Source organism: Marmota marmota, unplaced genomic scaffold, assembly GCF_001458135.2.
Source record: "Marmota marmota marmota unplaced genomic scaffold, marMar, whole genome shotgun sequence".
Classification (NCBI taxonomy): domain Eukaryota; kingdom Metazoa; phylum Chordata; class Mammalia; order Rodentia; family Sciuridae; genus Marmota; species Marmota marmota.
The window spans coordinates 55,550,819-55,571,795 of record NW_026000026.1 but is presented as its reverse complement, the minus strand read 5'-3'; the positions used below and the strand labels follow the sequence as shown (position 1 = coordinate 55,571,795).

At 38.4% G+C, this 20,977-nt stretch overlaps 1 protein-coding gene across 1 annotated transcript in view; it reads left to right on the top strand.

Moving 5' to 3' along the window:
- Nucleotides 1–20,977, top strand: part of Lix1 (limb and CNS expressed 1) — a 55,659-nt gene that overhangs the window by 11,790 nt on the left and 22,892 nt on the right. The window contains exon 2 of the mRNA XM_015477328.2: nucleotides 6,323–6,486. Within this exon, the coding sequence (XP_015332814.1) occupies nucleotides 6,323–6,486 (164 nt within the window). The remainder of the gene's footprint in view (nucleotides 1–6,322; nucleotides 6,487–20,977) is intronic.

Below are 20,977 nucleotides of genomic sequence, written 5' to 3'. Positions count from 1 at the left end.
ATCTAGTTACTGCTCCGAAATCTCAAGTCATTTTCAAATTTCAAAACACACCGAAGAAGAAAATAGTCATGCTACTATGTATAAACTACATGCCACATTGTCTTGTTGACACAGAAAATATTCAAAATGCTGAAGATGTCTATTATTCTGTCCAGAAAAGTAGTTCAGGGGGAAGAATCGATAAATTTGATGTGCAATGTCAACAGAGAGAAAAAATTGCTTTCTATATTCTCAGACATTAAAAAGATGATCGAAGGCACAAAAACAAATTGGATATCATGCTATTGTTCCAAGATTTCTCCAACAATTCTCACCTTCTCCTTCCTTCCAAGCCCCCAGCCATTTGATATTCTCTCTCTCTCTCTCTCTCTCTCTCTCTCTCTCTCTCTCTCTCTCTCTAATACTTCTTTAGTTGTAGATGGACACAATATTTTTATTTATTTTTATGTGGTGCTGAGGATCAAACCCAGGGCCTCATACCTGTGAGGCAAGTGCTGTACCACTGAGCTATAGGTCCAGCCCTGATGCTCTATTTCTTAAAAGCAGTTTTATTAGTTAGACCTTGAGCACAGCAAAACCAAAATATGAGTTCTATTAAGCCCTGCACCAGATGCGCTGCTTGATATGTTCTGACTCCTGTGCCAGCCAAATTGTCTCTTTTCTTCTAGTCTCCAGCTAAGGATCATGGATACCCTCATGTCCAGTGTACAGATTCACCAGATGACCCATTTATCTTGACCTGGTTCTGGATAAAGTCCTTCTTCTCCTTTCATGTCCATTAACAGAGGAGAGAAATTTCAAAGGATCTTTACTAATCTTTGAAATAAATAATGCACTGCTAAAAATGATGTGTTCTAGACTGTAGCTTCCTTCCCTGAGATAGAGCGGAGACCTTTTGCTCCCACAAAGAGGAATAGAGGAAATGACAAAGACTGCTGCTGCCACAAGCCCCTCAACTGCCATCTTGGCCATTTCCTCTTGAGACCCTTCCTTCATTTACATATTGAAAGAAGGGAGGTTTAGCTACAGCCCACTTTGACCATAGTTAGCGGGTATTTTACACCATTGCCGAGAGTGCAAAGTGTTGCTAAAAATTGAGTCAGAAGATGTCTATTCACATGATCACAGACTACTCATTTAGTAAAACAGCTCAGTGCTAGAACCATATCATCTCCCTTATATGAAAAAGTACAGATATTCGCATGTGCTTTACTTGACTTTGTCAATAACAAAATGTCAGAAAAATGGTTCACAGGAAAAGGTAAGTAAATTAATTCTTGTGGTGTGTTCCTTATACCCACCATGCCAGCAGCCTCACAAATGCAGCACATCTCCTATACCTCTGATGACATTCAAGCACTCAACTAGTATTTATTATGTTTCTACTATATTCAAAGCATTGTGGAAAAATAATGTCATTGGTCCTCCAAAGAGTGAGGTCTCTAGTAGTGGTGGACAGATACGAAAATAACTTAAGTTCCATTGTATTAGGGAGTAACTTGGGATAAAAAAGAACATAGTCTAGATACACAGACTGACTGGGTTTAAAATCCAAGACTTTGTAACTGGGTGATTGTACCTTGAACTTATTTTATTTATCATTTATAAGCTATGGATGAAAATACCTATTTCAAGGGGGTGTTGCCAGGTGAGGTGGCACACACCTGTAATTCCATAAGCTAGGGAGACTGAGGCAGGAGGATCGTGAGTTTAAGGCCAGCCTCAGCAAAAGTGAGGTGCTTAGCAACTCAGTGAGACCTGTCTCTAAATAAAATACAAAATAGGTCTGGAGATGTAGCTTAGGGGTCGAGTGCCCCTGAGTTCAATCCTTGGTACCAAAAAAAAGGTGTTGAGGGACCAAGCAATGTCTGTCTTATAATAGTTACATAAGAGAGATGGGAGTAGTCTCTTCTTACAACAGGACTTCTTCAATTTTAATTGCATCCAATTGCCTGAGAATTTTTTTTAAATGAAGATCTAGTTTGGTAGGACTGGGGTGGGGGCTGAGGTTCTGCATTTCTAAGAAATCCCCAAGTGATATTCATGATATTTCCCAGACACGGCACTTTCATTAGCAAATGACTAGAGATTATATTTTGTTTTTATTTTTGAGGAGCTGATGCTGGAGGTGAGTCTTAAAAACGAATAGGCGCCATTCAAGAAGACAGTAGGCAGTAGAAATGAGGGCATTCCAGGAGGACAGAAGGAAGTATGGGGCTTGCCAGTGCTAAAAGAAATACAGGAGAACAAGGAGACGGGAGGAAGAACTTGGAGAGAGGAGTTCAGGATGAAAGACCAAAGCAAAACAGAGGATCTTTCATGCCTTGCCAGGAGCTATTTATTTTACAGGTAATGAGGAACCACAAGAGGATTTTAAAATGTGGAGGATGTGATCAGCTATGAGACCTAAAATTATTGCCCCGAGAACACTGGGAGGATGAGAGGATGACTGGCATCAGAAGGGTCCTGGGCTATATGTGCGAGATGGAAGGAGTAGGAGCCACTTGGCAATGGTAGTGTGGACTGAGGCAGAGATGCCTGTGGGGGACATCCAGGATATGGAATTGATGGAACTTGGGCATTCATTAAATATGAAAAGAGGAAATAAAGTTTAAGGTTCCTGCCAGCCTTCTGATTTAGGTTACTGTGTAGGTGATAACATCACTTTCCAAGTAATTCAGAAGGATAAAAAGTGATTCAGGAGGAAGAGAAGAGTTTATAGAAAAGAAAACGAGTTGAATTTGGGTATATGTTCTATTTGTGCAACATCCAAATGGAAGTATCTACCTAGCAAAGTTGGAGTTACCGGAGAACAGTTTGGGAGCTGTTCTTTATAAAATGGCAGATAGTGTTGTGGAAATAGGTTCCATCATTCAAGGAGAATAACAGAGAGAGAAGCAAGAAAAAACAAGATAGGATTCTATTTGGAAACCAACATGAGGAATTAGCAAAGGGAGAGAAACCTACAAAAGCAACCTGGGAGAAATTATTAGGAAAAGAGACTCATAATCAGGGAGAAATACTATCAGAAAAGCAGAAAATATTGTCAGGCAGATTTCTAGAATTTCCAGAAGAAACTGATAGCTATATCAAATGCAGCTGAAATCAAATAAATTAGAACTAAAAGCTAGGAATTGGTGATATTCATCAAAGTATTTTCAGTGAAATAATGTAGAGGGAAGCCAGATTGTGGCAAGCTAAAAAATGAATGTAAGATAAGAAAGCAGAAATAGACAATGTAAAATATTCTTTCTAGCAGTTTGGCTATATTAGGAAAAGTTCATAACCAGTGGCCAGAAATAGTTCCAAAGTTGAGTGTTCTACTTAATTGATTGATTAATTCACTTATTCATTCATTCGTTGCCCCAAGCACATTATGGCTTCTGGGAAGCAGTAAGTAAAGAGGAAGCATTGAAAAATAGGTCAAAAGAAAGACTAAGAAAACAATGCTCAGGAGAAGCAGCACAATTCATTTGAGACTATAGGAAATAAGGGGGAGTTGGACATTTGTGCAAATGGGTCACAAGATGTAGGGATGGATATTGCACACTTGGTAGCTCAGGTTTATTCTGTAACATGGAAAGCAGGATAATTGACTGGGCGCACCTAGAGATTAAACTGTGTAATGAGATTTAACTTCAGTCTTGGGTGGTTGTTTTCAAATGTGACCCTCTGCTCACATTTTCTTTGAAATTGCCCATAAAAGTTGCTGATGCTACCTCACAAAAAGAAAGGAGCATGTGTTTCATAAATAGAGCATCTTCTGGTATACCAATCTCTTAAATTCCAAACAGCAAGCTGGCCTTCTTTCCTTTGCACTCTATTCATCTGGTTTTCCAGTTGACAAGAGGAGATAGAGATAGAAAGATGGATGGTGTGTGTGTACGAACATATGTTGTACTCTACAGGGGTGATGACATCTATAGGACCATCAAAGAAATCTTCCAAGGTTGTAGAATGAAAATGTTGAAAACTGCTGCTTTTCTTCTTACTTAGTACATACCTTAAAACTCTTTAACCCAAATAGTTTTATATGCCAAAATTCTTGTGTTCATTTTTCCTTGATAATCATGAATCCTCAACTTCCTACTCCAGTTCTCAGCTAAATCTCATTCTACAGTTTATTAACTTAAAATAGGAAGCTAATGGCCCTTGCTGAGTAGCAGAGCAACAGCCTACTCCAGTAGTTTTAGGCTTCAATCTTCTGGACGCCTCTGCTGAGTTCTGAAGGTCAACTGCAAGTACAGACACAAACCAGTTGACTCATAAATCCTTGTTTTCTTAGAAATGGAAAGAAGAGGAGGAAAAGAGGATACGGAGCAGAAATAAAGTTTAGAATATAAACATTATTATTCTATTTTGAGTTACATCTACTTGTAGAAAATACTATTTTAATTTTAAATGAATTTAAAAGCTCTGTAATGATCAATTATAAACTTGACCCCCTTCAGTATGTATTTTATTAACTCAACTTCCCCACTGATAGTCGTACCTTTTCTCAATTTATTTCCCAAAATACTTCTTAAATATTAAACACTGAAGTTTTTTTTTTTCATCTCCCTAGACATTCAATTCCTCAGAAGTCTCCAGAACTTTCTTAAATTATACACCATGAAGTTGATCAGTGATGTAGGGAGGAGCTGCAATGAGGGGCCTGTACTCTAGTAAACAGCTTAGATAGAAAGTGGCTGTGCAATGTTTTCCCTCTGGATCAAAGTTTCTGGCATTTGTGGCTCCCAGGAAAGTATCAATGAACAGCATTTTGGAGCACATCCAGCAGCGTGTTCAGAATAATAGCTAAGGGCATAGACACCATGTTGGTAAAAAATATTTGAAAGGACAAAAACCATTTAATCTAGAACCTCAGGAAACGTGAGACTTGTCTGTATTGGTGTATGTTTATATGCAAGTAAAAAATGCCAGTTCAAAATGACTCAAGGGAAAAAGCAGATCATTTGTTTAGGTAACTCAACTAAGGATTCTGGATCTGGGCAAATCTGGAACAATGGGCTCATACTAGGTCATAAGAACTTCACCTTCTTTCTCTATCTCTTGGTTGTACCCTTCTCTGTGTTGACTCTCAAGGCAGCTTTCCTTTTTGACCTAAGCAGTGCCATACTTACTTCCTAAACCTACTGCAACAGAATAGGAATTCCAGGAAAAACAGAATTTCCAACAAAAGTTCTGGACTCATTGCCTGTAAATGATTTGGATTTGGTCAAATCCCCAGATCTACCCCCTGGAAACTGTGTGATTCTTCAAGGAAAACCTTTGTTCTTTTCACACAAGAAGGCAAACAAATGCCAGACAGCAGATATCTTACACTGCCTTCGTATATGTGGTGGTCTCTCATGTGGGTTAAGAGATAAACTAATATAAGAAGCCCCAGAGGTGGGAAGCAGACCCCCTGCATCAACCTGACAGTAAAGCAGATTTCAGCTTACTTTGGCACACCATTAGCTGTTGAAACACCCAGCTTTAGATATGTCACGTACCAGGTCCTTCCACATGTTCAGGTACAGGCCAGATGGGCAACTGTCAGGAGTACTGGTTAGGAATTCCTGCATTAGGCAGAGCTTTGCCTACATGACCCATAAGGTCACTTTTGACTCTACAATTCTATTATCCTTGTTAATTTCCACAATTCAATTTGGAGTACAGGATAAACAAACCAACCTAATTTGATCTGGAACTTCTGCAGGCTATCACGGGTCATTTAATCTAAAACACATGGCCTAGCCATTACCATGTTTTCTGAAGTCATCTAACAGAGCTTATCCTTAACAAGGTCTCCATGTTATTAGTTTCACTCATGGCCTTTCCCAGCCCCCTGCTTATTCCATAGTTGCCTTTCATTCTCCTTTAGATTGGGGGAGAGGGAGGATATAAGAGTCACCTTCTTTCTGAATTTCTTCTCTTAAATCTTATAAACGATGAATCCAAATTAAAATGACATCAATTTCATCTTTACTTCACAACTGGACTTTCACTTTGCAGGGAGTTGATGAGAAATGGGAAATAATGCTACAGATAAACATAACTCTGGGAAAGTATATTAAGGAAAAATTTCAAAGTTAGGATAAGTTGGAAAACCACTTGTTTTACTCATTAAGAAATATATACATATGTTAAAATGATATGTTTTATTTATTTAAATACATTTAAATAAAATATATTTTTTTCAAAGCTGAAATCAGCCCCGACCTTACAACTCTGATTAAACTGGAACAGTCATGTTACAGAATCTAGCTTCAAATAAAATTTTGTTTTAGCCAGGCTATGTCCATCCTTAATAATAGATGCTGTTTCTCATCTTTTTCAGTGAACGTTGTGTCAATGTTACAGGAATTTTGGGAAAGCAAGCAGCAACAGCGGGCTGCATTCCCAAGTGAAGGTGTGGTCGTCTATGAGTCTCTGCCGTCCTCCGGGCCTCCCTTTGTGAGTTATGTGACTCTCCCAGGGGGAAGCTGTTTTGGCAACTTTCAGGTGAGAGGCAACTACCAATTCATCAGTGAAAGTTACTTGGTTAAAATAGAACAAATCCTTTTGTAAAATAGTGAAGTTATGTGTTTCCTTGGATATAGTGAACAAATTTGTGCCATATCCTATCATATATACTGGAAAACTGGTCAGATGTTCCAATTTTTAAAACATTTTAAATTTAGCTTTATGTGAGAGTCTACCCTGATATTTCTTTATGGAAAATAAATTTTATAGCACAGCATTTTATTTGCCAGATAGCTGCTGCCCTTTCCTTCAAAAACTTCTGGAATAAAACTTAAAGAACTAGCAAGTGGCGACAAAGCCTTTCCATCAGGGCTTCCCATCAGGAGAAAGTGTCCACTTTTATAAATTTAATATTAATCAATTTAATCAACCTGCACACCAAAGCATGAACCAACAGCAAAGTGTTCAGAGTCACAGGGCTGCTATCAGGCATCAGTGCTAAGCCCAAGTCTGCCACTGCCTACCTGCATACCCTTGGGAAACCTATTTAAGTTTTTCATTTCCCATCTTTAAGATGTAGAACAGCATCCACAGGATTGGTTGGAAGTCTTATGAAATGTGCATGTTATGTGTTCAGCATGGTATCTACTACATCATAGGTATCCTGATAATTGTTTTTATTATAAAAATTCTTCCAGTTGGTTAAATTTCTATGTCTGTGTCTATAATAATAGACTTCTAGTTGTACACTTGTTCACACAAAAATATTTACCTACATTACCTCAACATTGTATAACAAAAACTAATTGAGTAACAGGAAGTATCAAGCAGTGGGCTGAGGTTATGGTCCCTACCCTGAAGAAATCAACATTAAAAAAAATGTTACAGAAATTATAGAGTTATATTTAAGAGTCAATGAGGTCTCAAGGAAGGAAACTTCTAAATTTACCATACCTCTTTATAAATAAGTTTTAATGTAATGACCTCTCATTTTTTAGTAACTGGCAAAGATGCTTTCATTATAGTGTACACTGTGAAATTCATAAGCAATCAAGTATCTCTCTTAGCTTTGACAGCTGAGAATTCCAGAGGCAGATTTTCATTGTGTCCCTTTGTAGTGTAAGTCTACAGAACTTAATGTTATATCAATTTTAAGACTAACATCATGCCTGGTATTATTTGTGTTTCTATCTTTACTTTCCCTTCAAATATAATACCTCCTTCATTCATGTTATCCTTTTACCTGTTGTGTCTGTTTTACATTGTCTCAAGTCCTTGGTGGAATGAGGGATGAGTATAAATTAATAAAGAGACCCACAAACCTGTGCTGCCTTAGAGAAGTCAAAGGATTCCTAGGGGGCAAAAAGGCAAGTGGAGATGTGCATTTGAGAGTATTTTGGCCAGTCAAAAAGGGAAGAACACAGTTGCAGCATAAGGAATACTGTGAGAAAAGGCACACAGCAAGAGGAGACCACAAACACTTGCAGAATTGTGGGACATGAGCATCATTCTGTGTGGTGAGGACCCATGCGAAATGACAGCTAGGCACTCCCATTGAACAACGAGAGACCATCACACCCTCAAAGGAGCACAGGTTTTATTCTATATAAAACCAACCTCTGAAGGTGGACAAATATATTTAGACATATTTCAGAAAGATTATTCTGGCAGTAGTATGAAAATGCTTTAGATCTAACTAGGTGTGGTAATGCACGCCTATAACCCCAGCTACTCAAAAGACTGAGGTAGGAGGATCGCAAGTTCAAAACTGATCAGGGCATCTTAGGGAGACACTTATAAAATATAAGAACTGGGGATGCAGCTCAGAGTTAGAGGGGATGATCAGCTGTGTGAGGCCCTGAGTTTAATCCCAAGTACTGGGGGGAAATGCATTAGATCTAAATGAAGCTAAAGACCGAGAGACCAACAGGAAATGAGCAATGAGTCCCCATGGAGGTAAGCTGCATTCAAAAGTGGTTAGAAGGTAAGGGTGAAAGGACTATAGTAGGACAGGTGTTAGGGTGACACCTCAGCTTTGACTTTAATATCTGGACAAAAAAACACAAGGGAAGGAAGAGCAGGTTTATGGAAGATGAAGACAAAGTTCATGTGAGGTAACTGGAGGCCCCCCAGAGAAAGAACTGCAAACAGCCCTCCAGAGAGAGATGACTTGTATATTTATACATTCCTGAGCTGAAGCCACCATGGCCATAGGTAGTGATGAGTGTAAAGTCCTTGATAACCTTCAGAAGAGTGATTTCAGTGAAGGATTGGGACACAACTCAGACTATAGAAGGTTAGAGGGTCAAGAGAGACTTAGGATGCAGGCTGCATACCTCAGTAAGGATTTAGAGGACTCCCTCTTACTCCTATGGTTAACTTGGGGAAACTAGAACCATCTTGCTTCGTGTCCAGTGGGGAGCTGGTGAGAAAGAATGCTCTCATCTAATTGCCACCAGTGACTTCTGGACATCTAATCTTAATTAAAACTGGGAAGGACAACTAATACTGAGCCCCAATATTCAGACAGTCATCAAATAGCTTTCAGAGTCAACAAGATGAACTGCTCATAGAATATAAAATGTCAGGATGTCTCAAGATTGAATCAAGATGATGGACTTAGCACATACCTCAACCTCTTTTGTAGTCTAAAATGACTTGAAATGTTAAAGAAGCATTCAAAAATATGTAAATTCACAATAATGATGAACAACAAGAAAGGGTGGCACTGGAAGAGCTGAACCTTGAGACAGTTCTGGGAGATGAAAGTGGAATCAGATTATCAGGTGCAAAAGTACTATAGTCTAAACCCACTCAGGAGGAATGTACTGTAAAGGTAAAGAGGAGCTAGAGAAACTCCAGGAACAGAAGAACAAATGCAGAGAGCAGGAAGGTGTTCTAGAATAATTTTAAAGCTAATTAAAGAACTGCTTCCAAAACTTCTGACCCACAGAGCCAGTGAGGTATTGCTGTCCCCTTCCCCGAGCAGGAGTCAGCAGTGGGTTTTGACATCTGATGAATGGAAGCAAATCACCTAACGAAAGCAGTTTGCATATGGGTTTCAGAACAGAGCTTGACCAGAATAAAGGCAGGGAAGTAGGAAGAAAGGCAGCAATTGAGAAAGAAGTTCTCTAACTCATGTGTACCTACAGGTCCACAATTGAGCATCCTAAGAGGATGGCTGCCAGTGAACATAGCCTTCCTGCTCATCCAAAGGGCCTGTCAGCAGTTCCAGTGGGGAGACTCCCTAGGAAACACACTCAGACCAGGGAAAGGTCTTGCTGGCCACCTCAAGTAATAGGTATCTTTGTCCATGAATGTTAGTGAACTAAACGTCTGAGGAAAACCAAAAGCATAAGAGAAAAGGCCAAGGCGAGCAAACAAAAACACAAAGTAATTCAAGCAATACAGAAAGTAAGAGAATATTATAGTAGACATCCTGGGAAAATGTTGAAAGGAATTTGCCCCCTAAAACAGCTATAATAAAATGAACAAGCAGGATACAAGAGATAAAATATATTATTGTTAATTTAGAATAATAGAAAGAACAAATAAAAGAGGTGTGAAGAGTTGAGTAGACATAGATGAAAGCCAAATTAGTAATAGGTAGCAAATTAAAAAATAATACAATAAGTCTTCAAGAACTTAAAGCAAAAAGAGCATTGGAGGATGAAAGTATAGGAGATGTGGAGACAAATCCTAAAGATGCACATTAATAAGAGCTCCAGAAAGAGGCATGAGAAATAGAGGGGAGGGAATAAATAACAGAAGCAATTTTCTTTGAGTTAAATAAATTCACAAGTTTCAGATTGAAATGGCCCAGCATATTTCCAGCCAGATAATGATAAAAAAAATCACACAGCTCTGTGACTAGGTAGCACTTAAAGACAGGTTCTGCTTAAAAGTGACCAAGGAACCTTTTTTTTTTTTTGATATAGCATCTGTACATTATTCTGGTTTTTAAATTACATTAAATGTTTAGGTATTGATGAGGGAATTAGGAAAACTGATGAAAGGGACAAAAATGGGGAAACTAGGTTAACAAACCAAAATCTGTGTCTTCAAAAAGAAACAAACAAACAAAAAAGATATATCTTTGTCATTTCTGATTAGGCAAAAATCAAGGCATATACCTCACTAAGTGTAAGAGAAGGGATTCAATCATAGGAGTATAATACAAGAATATTTCACGAATCTTATTAAAAAACGTGTTAGTGAGTTTTCAGTTATTGTGACAGAATACCTGAGATAAACAAAATACCTGAGATAAACAACCGGTGAAGAGGAGAAGCTTATTTTGGCTCAGTTTTTGAGGTTTCTGTCCATGGTCACTTGACCCTGTTGCCTTTGGGCCTGTGATGAGGCCATGCATCATGGCAGGGAGCAGGTGGTGGAGGACAACTGCTCAACTCATGATCGGCAAGAAGTAAAGAGAGAGGAAGGCATGAAGGTCCCAAAATACCCTTCAAGAGCATGCTTCCAGTGATCTACACTCTCCAACTAGTCCCCCGCTCCTAAAGTTTCTACCACCTCCCAATTGCATCACCCACTGGGAACCAAGCCTTCAACACATGAGCTTTGGGGAAAACATTTGAGATCCAAATCCTAACATTAACCATTTCCATACTCACACAGTGACCTACTTATGAATGCTGTTTCTACCTTCTCTTTGGGTCTAAACCCTGCCCTATCTGAGGACTCCATGCCATGTTATATTCTCGTCAAATATCCTCTGAATCTTTCTACTAGAAATCTCTGCCTCTGATTTCCCAAGGCCATTATTTATCTTTCTCTTCTGATGTTTCATGTTTGCTACCTTCTACTGACTTTACTGTGTATGTTCTATCACTGAAATAAAATGTAAGTGCCTCAGGGACAGCATCTATAGTATGTCCCTCATGATTTTAAGCACATTTGTCATATAATAAGTGCCTAATAGATTTTGTTGAATGAATATGGAAATGAATAACAAATCTGAAGAATAAATGAAGTTAATGTCATTTTTGTACATAATCAATAGTCAGTAAAGATATTCCACTTAACTCTGCAAGGTAGAGGGCTAGGAAGGAAAAGCCAGTGACATTGAAATCAACTGATATTATTTTGTTCATATCTGTAGCTAAAATATTGGAAATGGATGAAAATTAAAGTATTGATTAAAAAAGAACTGGATTTAATTTAAGCATGATAATTTCCCCCATTTGACTCATGACTACAACCAACCAACTTTGGCTGCACTCACACTCAGGTACCAATACATTTGTTCAAATTTAATAAATTTCAGTGATAGAACATACATAGTAAAGTCAGTTGACGGCTCAGAGTTAAGGCTCTGAGTTCAATCTCCAAGACCACAAAAAATAATTATAAATTATAAAAAAACAAAAATAAACAAATGCACTCATTATAATCTATCTGGAATATAACGCATTTGGCAGATCATTGGAGTAGATTGAGGGGATATGAATCTAAGAAATGCTAGTTCTCTTGTTCTTATTTTTGCTATCCTGAGAATTATGAACTTCCCAATTGTCTCATAAATTTTGTCCTCAAATGATAGGACTTCCCTTAGGAGGTAGATCCAACATCCTCCTTGTGGTCTTTAAAAACATAGAAAACAAAATGAAAATTTGAACTCTTCAGCTGGAGGGCCTCTGGTTGATCTCTCTGGTCATTTTAGGGTCTCCTTTTCCTTATGTTTAAATCATCATATTTTAAGGTTCTCAGGAGGATTGTTAACATCTTTGCTTTAAAAGATCCAGAATTTCCTGAATCAAATGTTTTGAAAATGTGTTTGGGTGGTTGGCTGCCAAACGTGGCCCCTTTACCCATTTGGCTCTCTGAAATATAATTTGAGAAAGGAAAATCAGGAGGAGAAAAAAAAGAGAAAATTTTTCTTAAGGCAATGTCCCCACAGTTTTCATTGTCAGTTCAGAAACCTTCCTACATTGCTTTTTTCACCATATAACACTTCATCAAGCTTTTGCCAGCAGTTGGCCTAGGAGAGCCTGCATGCTCATTCCTGCAATGCCTTTCACATAACCAAATGTCACCCCTGTGCATTGCAAATCATTTCACGACAGATTATTAATGCCAAGACCATGTGCTGAGACATGGAGAAACCATTATGCCAGCAGTAGCCTTCTTACTGAGCCGTGGACGTCACTTCCAATGGTGCCAAGTAATTGAAAATACTTGAAGTGGAGTATGGGCCTGGATTGCACGACTAATCCCTCTGGTTTCAGGCCCTTTCATGAAAGCTGTAAGAGATTATGCTCATTCATTCTTTAGAAAAGTGGTATTCAGACTCAACCTTAGTTTTCTGATTAATCAAAGAAAGCAGTCCAGTTAAAGGCTCCAATGGACACAAACCACTGGTTTTTATGTAAAGAAACTTCCCATTGAAGTAAATGGAAAGCTTGTGTCCACCAAGACTAATTAAAGAATTTTTTTTGTTGGTCTTGACACCACAACCCACAAAAGAGAAAGAGGGGGAAAAAAACCAGCATATGTAACCCCTGCCTTTAAACTAGGGCTTCAGAAACTACTACAAAAAGAGAAGTGAAAACATGATTTTATTTTTGAATTCCCAAACAATAAATAATTTGATTGATTGATGGATCCAAAATATTTTTCAGGAAGTTATATTGAAATGTATTAATTTTATATCTTTTATGAAAGAAACCATTTTCTATTATTGCAGACATTAAGTAAAAATTCATTCATTGTGAGTACAATTTCTTTATGCAATTTTTATCTAGGCAGTTAATCCTTCCATAGCCACACATCATGACCATGAAAACTTGTGGTTTCACCATAAACTTTCCATGTTTCACAGTAAGAGGAACAGAAGGGCCATCAGATGGTCTTCTGGTCCCCCTCTTGAGGAACTCAGAAGGAAAGTCATTCATGCTTCAGCAGCTGCTTTTGTTTCCAAATCCAAAAGAGAACTTGAACATTTTATTTTATTTTATATTTTGATTTAAAGGTTTGTGATTCAAGTTTTGTTTTCAAGCCAGTGACGTGGTCTTCCATATAGAGTTTGCTAGAATGACTTGGATTAATGAATTCCATTCTTACTTTGAGTAAAAGCAAAAATTCCCTTGGCTATAGTACTACAACATGCAATTATTTATGTGCATGAATTATGATTAAATGAAAAATGTGCCCCCTGGCTAAAACATTAATGGAATAGCTTGATTTATTTGAAGTTTGAGACACTTATTCACCAGGGTATCATATCTTTTTCCAGTAAATATTTTGTTGTTGTTAAAATTGCTTCACAGAAAATAAACAGGTGTTAAAAGCTGAGGGGTGGTTGTTAGGCTAGTTGTATAGCAAAAGAAACCACAAGAAGTTGACACATTTAATATTTCCACTGGCAAGCTGTTGATTTGTTGTGGGTCTTTTTTTCCATTTATGTTTGGTTTTGTGGAGCAGGGCTGCTCCACAGGGACACTGAGAGGGACACTGAGAGCAAATGTGCTCCTTACAAATATTTCTCTCGAAAAGGCATTGAATTCATTTAATGGCCTTTGTTTATTTTGTCACTGTAGTTTTCAAACCAAAGTCATTCCCTATGAAAACACCTAAAAGAACTACTTCCCCAACGATCATATCTCCTAAAAGAAAGATAGGAGTTCTTAAGATTGTTTTATTTTTGTTACTTAAGGCAAAAAAGGCATACTTCACCTATATGATCAAACATAGTAACAGATGTTTTATACCTTCATGCATTAAGTGAATCTTCTTGAAGTCCAGGGAACTAAAGGTACATTTAAATCACAATAAATTCAGTTTGTAAAATTAACTTTTTCCCAGGAGAGAATGACTAAGAGAAAATTTGATCAATTTATATACTGGACTAAATGGAATTGTAATGCTCTCTTTGCTGATAATTTAATAAGGCCTGGCCTTAACATTCCACACTCCAAATGGTGGCTAGGTTCCTGCCATAAAATTGAAACTATTGCCCAGCACTAATGCTGTTTTAATGCTAAGTATTTCTATTTGAAGTCATCCATGATGCCTTCTCTGTCTCTAGAGTTGAATACCTAGACTCAGATGCAGCATAACAACTTCTAAAGGCACACTTCCTGGTGGAAATCTCCATAGGAAAGCATTCTGGTTTATTACTAATGAGACCCAAAGATAGGAAGGCCAGTTAAAACCCCATCCCATTTAAAAGTCTTGTCAGCTAATTATCAGACATTAATGACTTGCCCATGAAATGTGGAAGTGCATATTGTTTTAATGAGACCCTGTATTTATTCCCCAGCTTCCTTGCCTCACTTTAATCTGTTTCTTTTATTAAGCGGAGTGGATTGAGATTCTTGACCTTCAAAGAGGACAGTAGAGTGTAGAGAAAGGAAAGTTTAGACAAGGCCCCATGATAGACTTCAGACTATCTCCACAGGAGTCTCCCAGACCCTGGTCTGTGAACTCCAGGAGGATGCTCACTGCCTGCCCCTCTCATCTCTCCTTGCTGAGTAGGGAAGAAAGTCTGACTCCCTCTCCTTCTAATCCCCTCCCATCCCATTCATGTGATCCTTTTAAAGCATCAAAATTACTATAAAAATAAAGTGAAATATTGAGACCTAATCAATTCATCTTGTTTTCACCTTAATTTGAAAAAAAATAAATTAAATTAAAAAACAGAAGAAGAGAGAAAGAAAAAGGCTTCAAGGAGCACAGTACCACGTGGGTTTGTAATAGTTACCAGGGACTTGCTCCAGGTATGTGTGTAGAATAGCATTTTCGGCAGAGGTAAATTAGGAGAAGGCCAGGTGGTTTATATTATAAAAATAACATTCTGACCCACCATGTGCCTGAAACATTTCTTTCAGTTGACAGGAACTGGTGAGCTTTCTCTGAAAATTGGACTCCCAGACCAGTCCCCTCCCCCATACCTAGCAAAGACCCACATTCCCAGCACATACAGAGCTCTAAATTGTTCCCAACATATTTGCTGGCAGCATGACCTACAGAGAGACACTATATTGGTTGACTGAGTTTCAATCATTACTCTCTTTTCATATCACCATCTGGAAGGGGGTAAAATGCTAATATACCCACAATTAGATAAATTGGAACACATGTAAATGTTCATGCTTCGGCCAGGGCAGTCAAGGTCTTAAAGAACAGAAAGCACTGGGTCCTGGCTTGTGGCATTCTTTTTTTTTTTTTTTTTTTGCTGAAGGCTTGCTGTCAGGATGAAACCGAGGTGTTGGTGACACTGACCAGAGCTGGCAGGCCATACACACAAACTCTTGCAAGTCACAGAGACTGTAAGTTGCAAAAGCAAAATGTTCCCAACCACCTGAATGTTAGACATAACAGTCTACAGGATTTGGGCAAGAATTCTCACCTCTCACAGTCAGTTTATTAGGTTTTGCCACCTGCACAATCCCAGCTTGGGAGAACCTCTCAGTACTGTGTACTGTTGAGGGAATGCCACCTAAATATCACTGACCTATCATTAACCCTAGGGAGGATGGCATCATTATCTTTGGATACAATCTGCAGCATTTACTATTACATTACTATTATTCAAAAAATTTTGCTCCTTACAAGCCACATTTCAACCCCTTGGTTACCACTGATAGGCAGTGAGTACGAGTGAACCTAACTTGGTTGTACACATTTTGAATCTGAAGACCTTTCTTCCTGTCTTTAAAACACATGCATGAATAATTCTAGAAAGCCTCTTGTTTATGATGCACTGTGTTTGTGGTATATGTTCAGTAAAATCTTGGGACATAGAAATGTCTACTGAACACATGCATCCTGCCTCATTTTCTGAAACAAAAGCATGGAGGAAAATTGATCAAATGAGGGTAACATTGTTCAGAGTATGTATTGTGTCAGTTTGGTTAGAAGGTGTTTCTATAAACAGTAACACACCTATAACTAGTTCTAAAATATTTCACAAATAGGAATAAAACTAATTTCTTAGGAGGCATTTCCATTTAAAACATTCATGACTATCAAAATTTTATTTAAATTAATTTAACAACTTCTGTTCATCCTAAAAAATTGACTGACCATTATTTTATTTGAGGACAGTTTAAAAATAAATCTTGGATGGACCAGGTATGGTGGTGCATGCCTATAATCCTAGCAGCTAAGCTGAAAGCCACTCTCAGCAACTTAGTGAGGCTCTCAGCAATTGAGTGAGACACTATCTCAAAATTTAAAAACTTAGAAAGGCCTGGGGATGTGGCTCGGTGAGTGACAATCTCTGGTACAAAATAATTCTTGTCGTCATGTCATCCTCATCATCTTGGATGGATCTTAACATTACATTATGAAAAATTATTATGGAAGAAATAAAACTTGATGAGTAGAAAAGTAAAATTGAGATATCACTTAGATAAGTCAGCAAATTTTAGAAGAACTGTAATGAAGAATTTTTTTGTTGTTGTTAACCTGAATACTGCTTTTTTTGACTTTGGGTAGAGGCAATTTCTCTGGTGAGAAATTAGCACTTTTCAATGTTAACAAAGGTGAATTTACCATGAAGACCAAGAAGCTTCCACAAAGGCCCCTTGCAAGTCACAATGCCAACTTTTTTCACTTGTAACTTTATATGGTTTTTCTTAAATAAGGTCCCCAAATTGGGTAGGCCTTGGGCCACATAAAACCTGGATCTGTCCCTGCCAGTTAAATATGAGAGTCAGGGAAAGCATGGAGTGATGTTCCTCAAAAAGGAACTTCATAATCGCCTGGAAATCTTATTAAAATGTCGATCACCCACTGTGATCCATCCGCAGAGATTCTGGTTCAATAGGTCAGGTTGGAACCTGGGGTTACCTATGTTTAACAAGTTCCCAGGAGACTGTGCCATGAACACTGAAGCTTTTGAACTTTGTTCTCTACTCCTGGATTAAGCTTGGTGGTTTTTGATGATCTAAGCTCCAAAATAAAACACAAAGCCAGAAGGAGCTGGGCTGGAGAGGGGGATGGGATTTCTTAACCCATACAACTGAGAAAATTTAATATGAATGATTTTTACTTTTGAAGTTCCCAAACATTTCTTAAAATTGTTAAGCAACTCTAAGAGGCAGACTTTCCAAAGCTCTTGGCCCCATATTTCATCAAGAGGATATATTCAATCCAAAGGAGACATTTCCTACAAGAGATAACATTTGATCTCTTGTTTAGTCATATTGGTCTTTCTATTTCTATCTTCCTATAGTTCAGGAAACCATCAAATGGGGAATAGGATAAAGGATATTAAGATAATCATCAACACATTCCCCTCCTTGGTAAGCATGATTTACTACCAGTGTCCTCTGTCCTCCTTGGCCTTTTAAGTGAAATCAAGTTTGCTATGTAGGAATGGGGAAAACACCATTGGAATCTGATGTCAAAATGACCCATGGAATGTCAAAGTTGGAGTCTTGTCTAGAGTACTCTACTGGACTAGGAAATACTGTGTGACTTTAGCCAAATTACCTGTCCTCAAATTAATTTCCACAACTGCAAAATCAGGATGACAAAATCAGCCTCACAGGATTGCTGTAATAATGAAATGTAATAATAAACAAAGTGCTTTGCTGCAGTCTGGCTGGGCACAAATGCCGCAGTCTGGCTGGGCACACAATCACGAGCCACCACACAGCTTGTAGATTCAAACAGCAACTCTTTATTCCCAAACTCACACCAGCTGTCTACAATCACGTTCTGGGGAAATCCACGTTCTCTGCCCAAATCCACCTCCACTGGGCTTCTGTCTCCCAAAAAATACTGTCTGAATCCCGTGAGAACTCAAGGGGAACTCAGGCAGCAGAATACGCCCTATTCCCAGCAGGAATAATCTTAAACCTTAAACCTGGAACCTAAACCGGGAACGCCCTAAACTCGGATCCGCCTTGGTCCTTGAGCAAGGTCACCTACATGCAATGTCACTGCAAAATGTCCTATTTCCACGAGTCCTTCCACTAAGCAACATGGGGTACACTGGCAAGGAAATTGTCATACCTACTTGGCTAATGGCTCCCAGCAGTGCTTAGCACAGTTCCAAGCACATAGTGTCAGCAATGAGGATTTTGTTATTGAGCTCTTCCTCAAGGGTATGCTAAGAGAATTTCTAATTACTGGCAGTCAGCAAGCCTTTGCCATAGTTATCTATTGCTGCATAACAAATTGTCTCAAAGTTATAAACATTAACTGTCTCATATAGTCCCTGATGACCAGGAATCTGAAGGCAGCTTAGTTAGGCGATTCTGGCTCAGGGTCTTGGAAGGTTGCAGTCCATTTGTCAGCTGAAGCTGCACTCATCTGAAGCCTTGATTGGGACTGGAGGACCAGCTTCCAATCTCTCTCAGGTGCTATTGGCAGAAGGCTTTTATTCCCTGTCATGTGTCCCTGCTCATAACTGGGAAGCTGATTTTTTTCTAAAGCAGTGATCAAAGAGAAAACAAGCAGGACCAAGATGGAAGCTCACGGTCTTTTACAATCCAATATTGAAAGAGATAGCCCATCACTTCTGCCATGTTCCATTGGTTTCACAGACCACCCCCAGTGCAGTGTGAGCAGGAATACACTAGAATGTGAACCCTAGGAGGTAAGATCACAAGGGCATGTTGCAGGCAGGCTACTACTGCCTTTAAATAGCTTCCTGAGCTATTTAAAATCATTCTTTTTTTTTCTTTAATTTTAGATTAGTCAGAAGACTTTGAAATGATTTTAATGGTTTATAATCTATCAGCAAATGAAAGGCATCTGAGCATCAAGACAAATAATGTCTGAGTGAGGTCTGCTGGCCACTTGGAAAGCATGTGGCTCCATATGCCTAAGAAATCCACAGCTGACTTCAGTAAAATCTACACTGTTAAATATTCTAGCTCTGCACGTTCACAGAGTGCAAGGGACAGGCGTTGTCTGTCTATACTAACAAGTAAGAATGGCTAGTGGATGTAAGTAAGAATGGCACAGTGTACTAATCTGTATTTATGATGGGGTCTGTATTTAAAATAGCAAGAATAAACTATGCAACCTGGGAAGTCTAATTCTAGCAGGCAGTTACATTGAAATAACATCATACTTCACTCACTCCCCAACTGATGTCTTTGAGGGCCATTTTGAACACCAATAAAATGTCCTGTCACTTACCATATTTTATTTTCTTACAGCATTTCCCACTCTTTGATGGTAACTCTAACAGAATTCTTCTTCCAGCAGAATCCACACTGTGGTTTAGATAGACTCACTAGATTTCTATTTTGCTGAATTTCTTTCCCAAGTACAGGTTCTTATGGGTCTAAAGTTCCCCTTAAAAAAAACCCTAAAGAAAAATATGCAACAATTACTGGCTTAGATTTGTAGGAGAAAGTGACTGGTTAACATTATAGCCATTTTGAAGAACGTGTCTTTCAGAAATGTATAATACAGTAGTAAGAAAAGCCCCAAGATGCTCAGAATTTATTTTATGCACTTATCAATTGGTACACTTTCTATCCTGTTTTAAGGAAGGATTTTGTACACTGAAACAAGAAAATAAGTAAAGACAGTGTCCATCTTAACATCCTGATACTGGCTGAGTCTCTTTTCCCATGCATCCTGGGTAAAGACTCTTTCTGTTCTCTCATCCTGGCTGCACTTTGATCTCTGAAGCAGTGCCATTTGGTTGTAAATGTGGTGCCTTTGATCTAGTACTTAGCTGGTCTTATTTAAAATAGATAGCTTTTTTTTTTTTAATCTAAGTAGTGTTTACTAGGGCTCTCTCTTTGTGAAAAATGGCTTAAATTGCTATTATTTAGATAGAAACTTGTTTCCTAAGAGTGCTCCAATCCGAATCTAATTCTCAAAATTCTAAAACCCAACAGCTCTAGTGTAAATTTTGTAAAGCTAAATTGCTATTAAAATGTGCTGCTGCTACAGATGTCAGGTAATACTTGCAAAAACTTTGTTTGCTTTTTAATGGGGAACTGATTTTCCAAAGAATAATAAACATATCCTGCACTTAGGCAAAAATGGTCCTATCAGTCTGTCTAAACATAATACCCAATTATCCCTCTGAAATCCAGGTATTAATGTATTTTTATATTACTGGGTTACACATACCACACAACGTATATTGAAATGGGACCCTTTTCTCAAATAATTTTTTCTTTAAGAATTTCTTGAACATTATATTTGGTGGTCTAGTAACTTTAAAAAAAAATTTCCTATGCTGTATTCAGTTATTCACAAAAGCACTGTGCTAGTGGGGCAGGGGACTTACAGTCAGCTAAGACATGGATTCTGCCCTGAGGGAACTCACAATCTGGAGGTGAAGCAGGAAGGCACAGCACTAGCAAACAATCACCTTGCAGTACAGTCATGGTCAGTGGTCCTCTTAGCCTGGCCTTGAATGTGCTCAGGAAACACTTCTAGGGAAGGTGGCATCAGAGTTCAGTAAAGGACTGCGGACTCAGGACCCAACATTCTGTAAATTTCCAGCAAAGTCTACAAGACAAAGTAAAACCAGGAACCCTCTGGTTTTATATAGGTGACCTAAACCTTGGAAGAGGTCTAAACTTTGAAT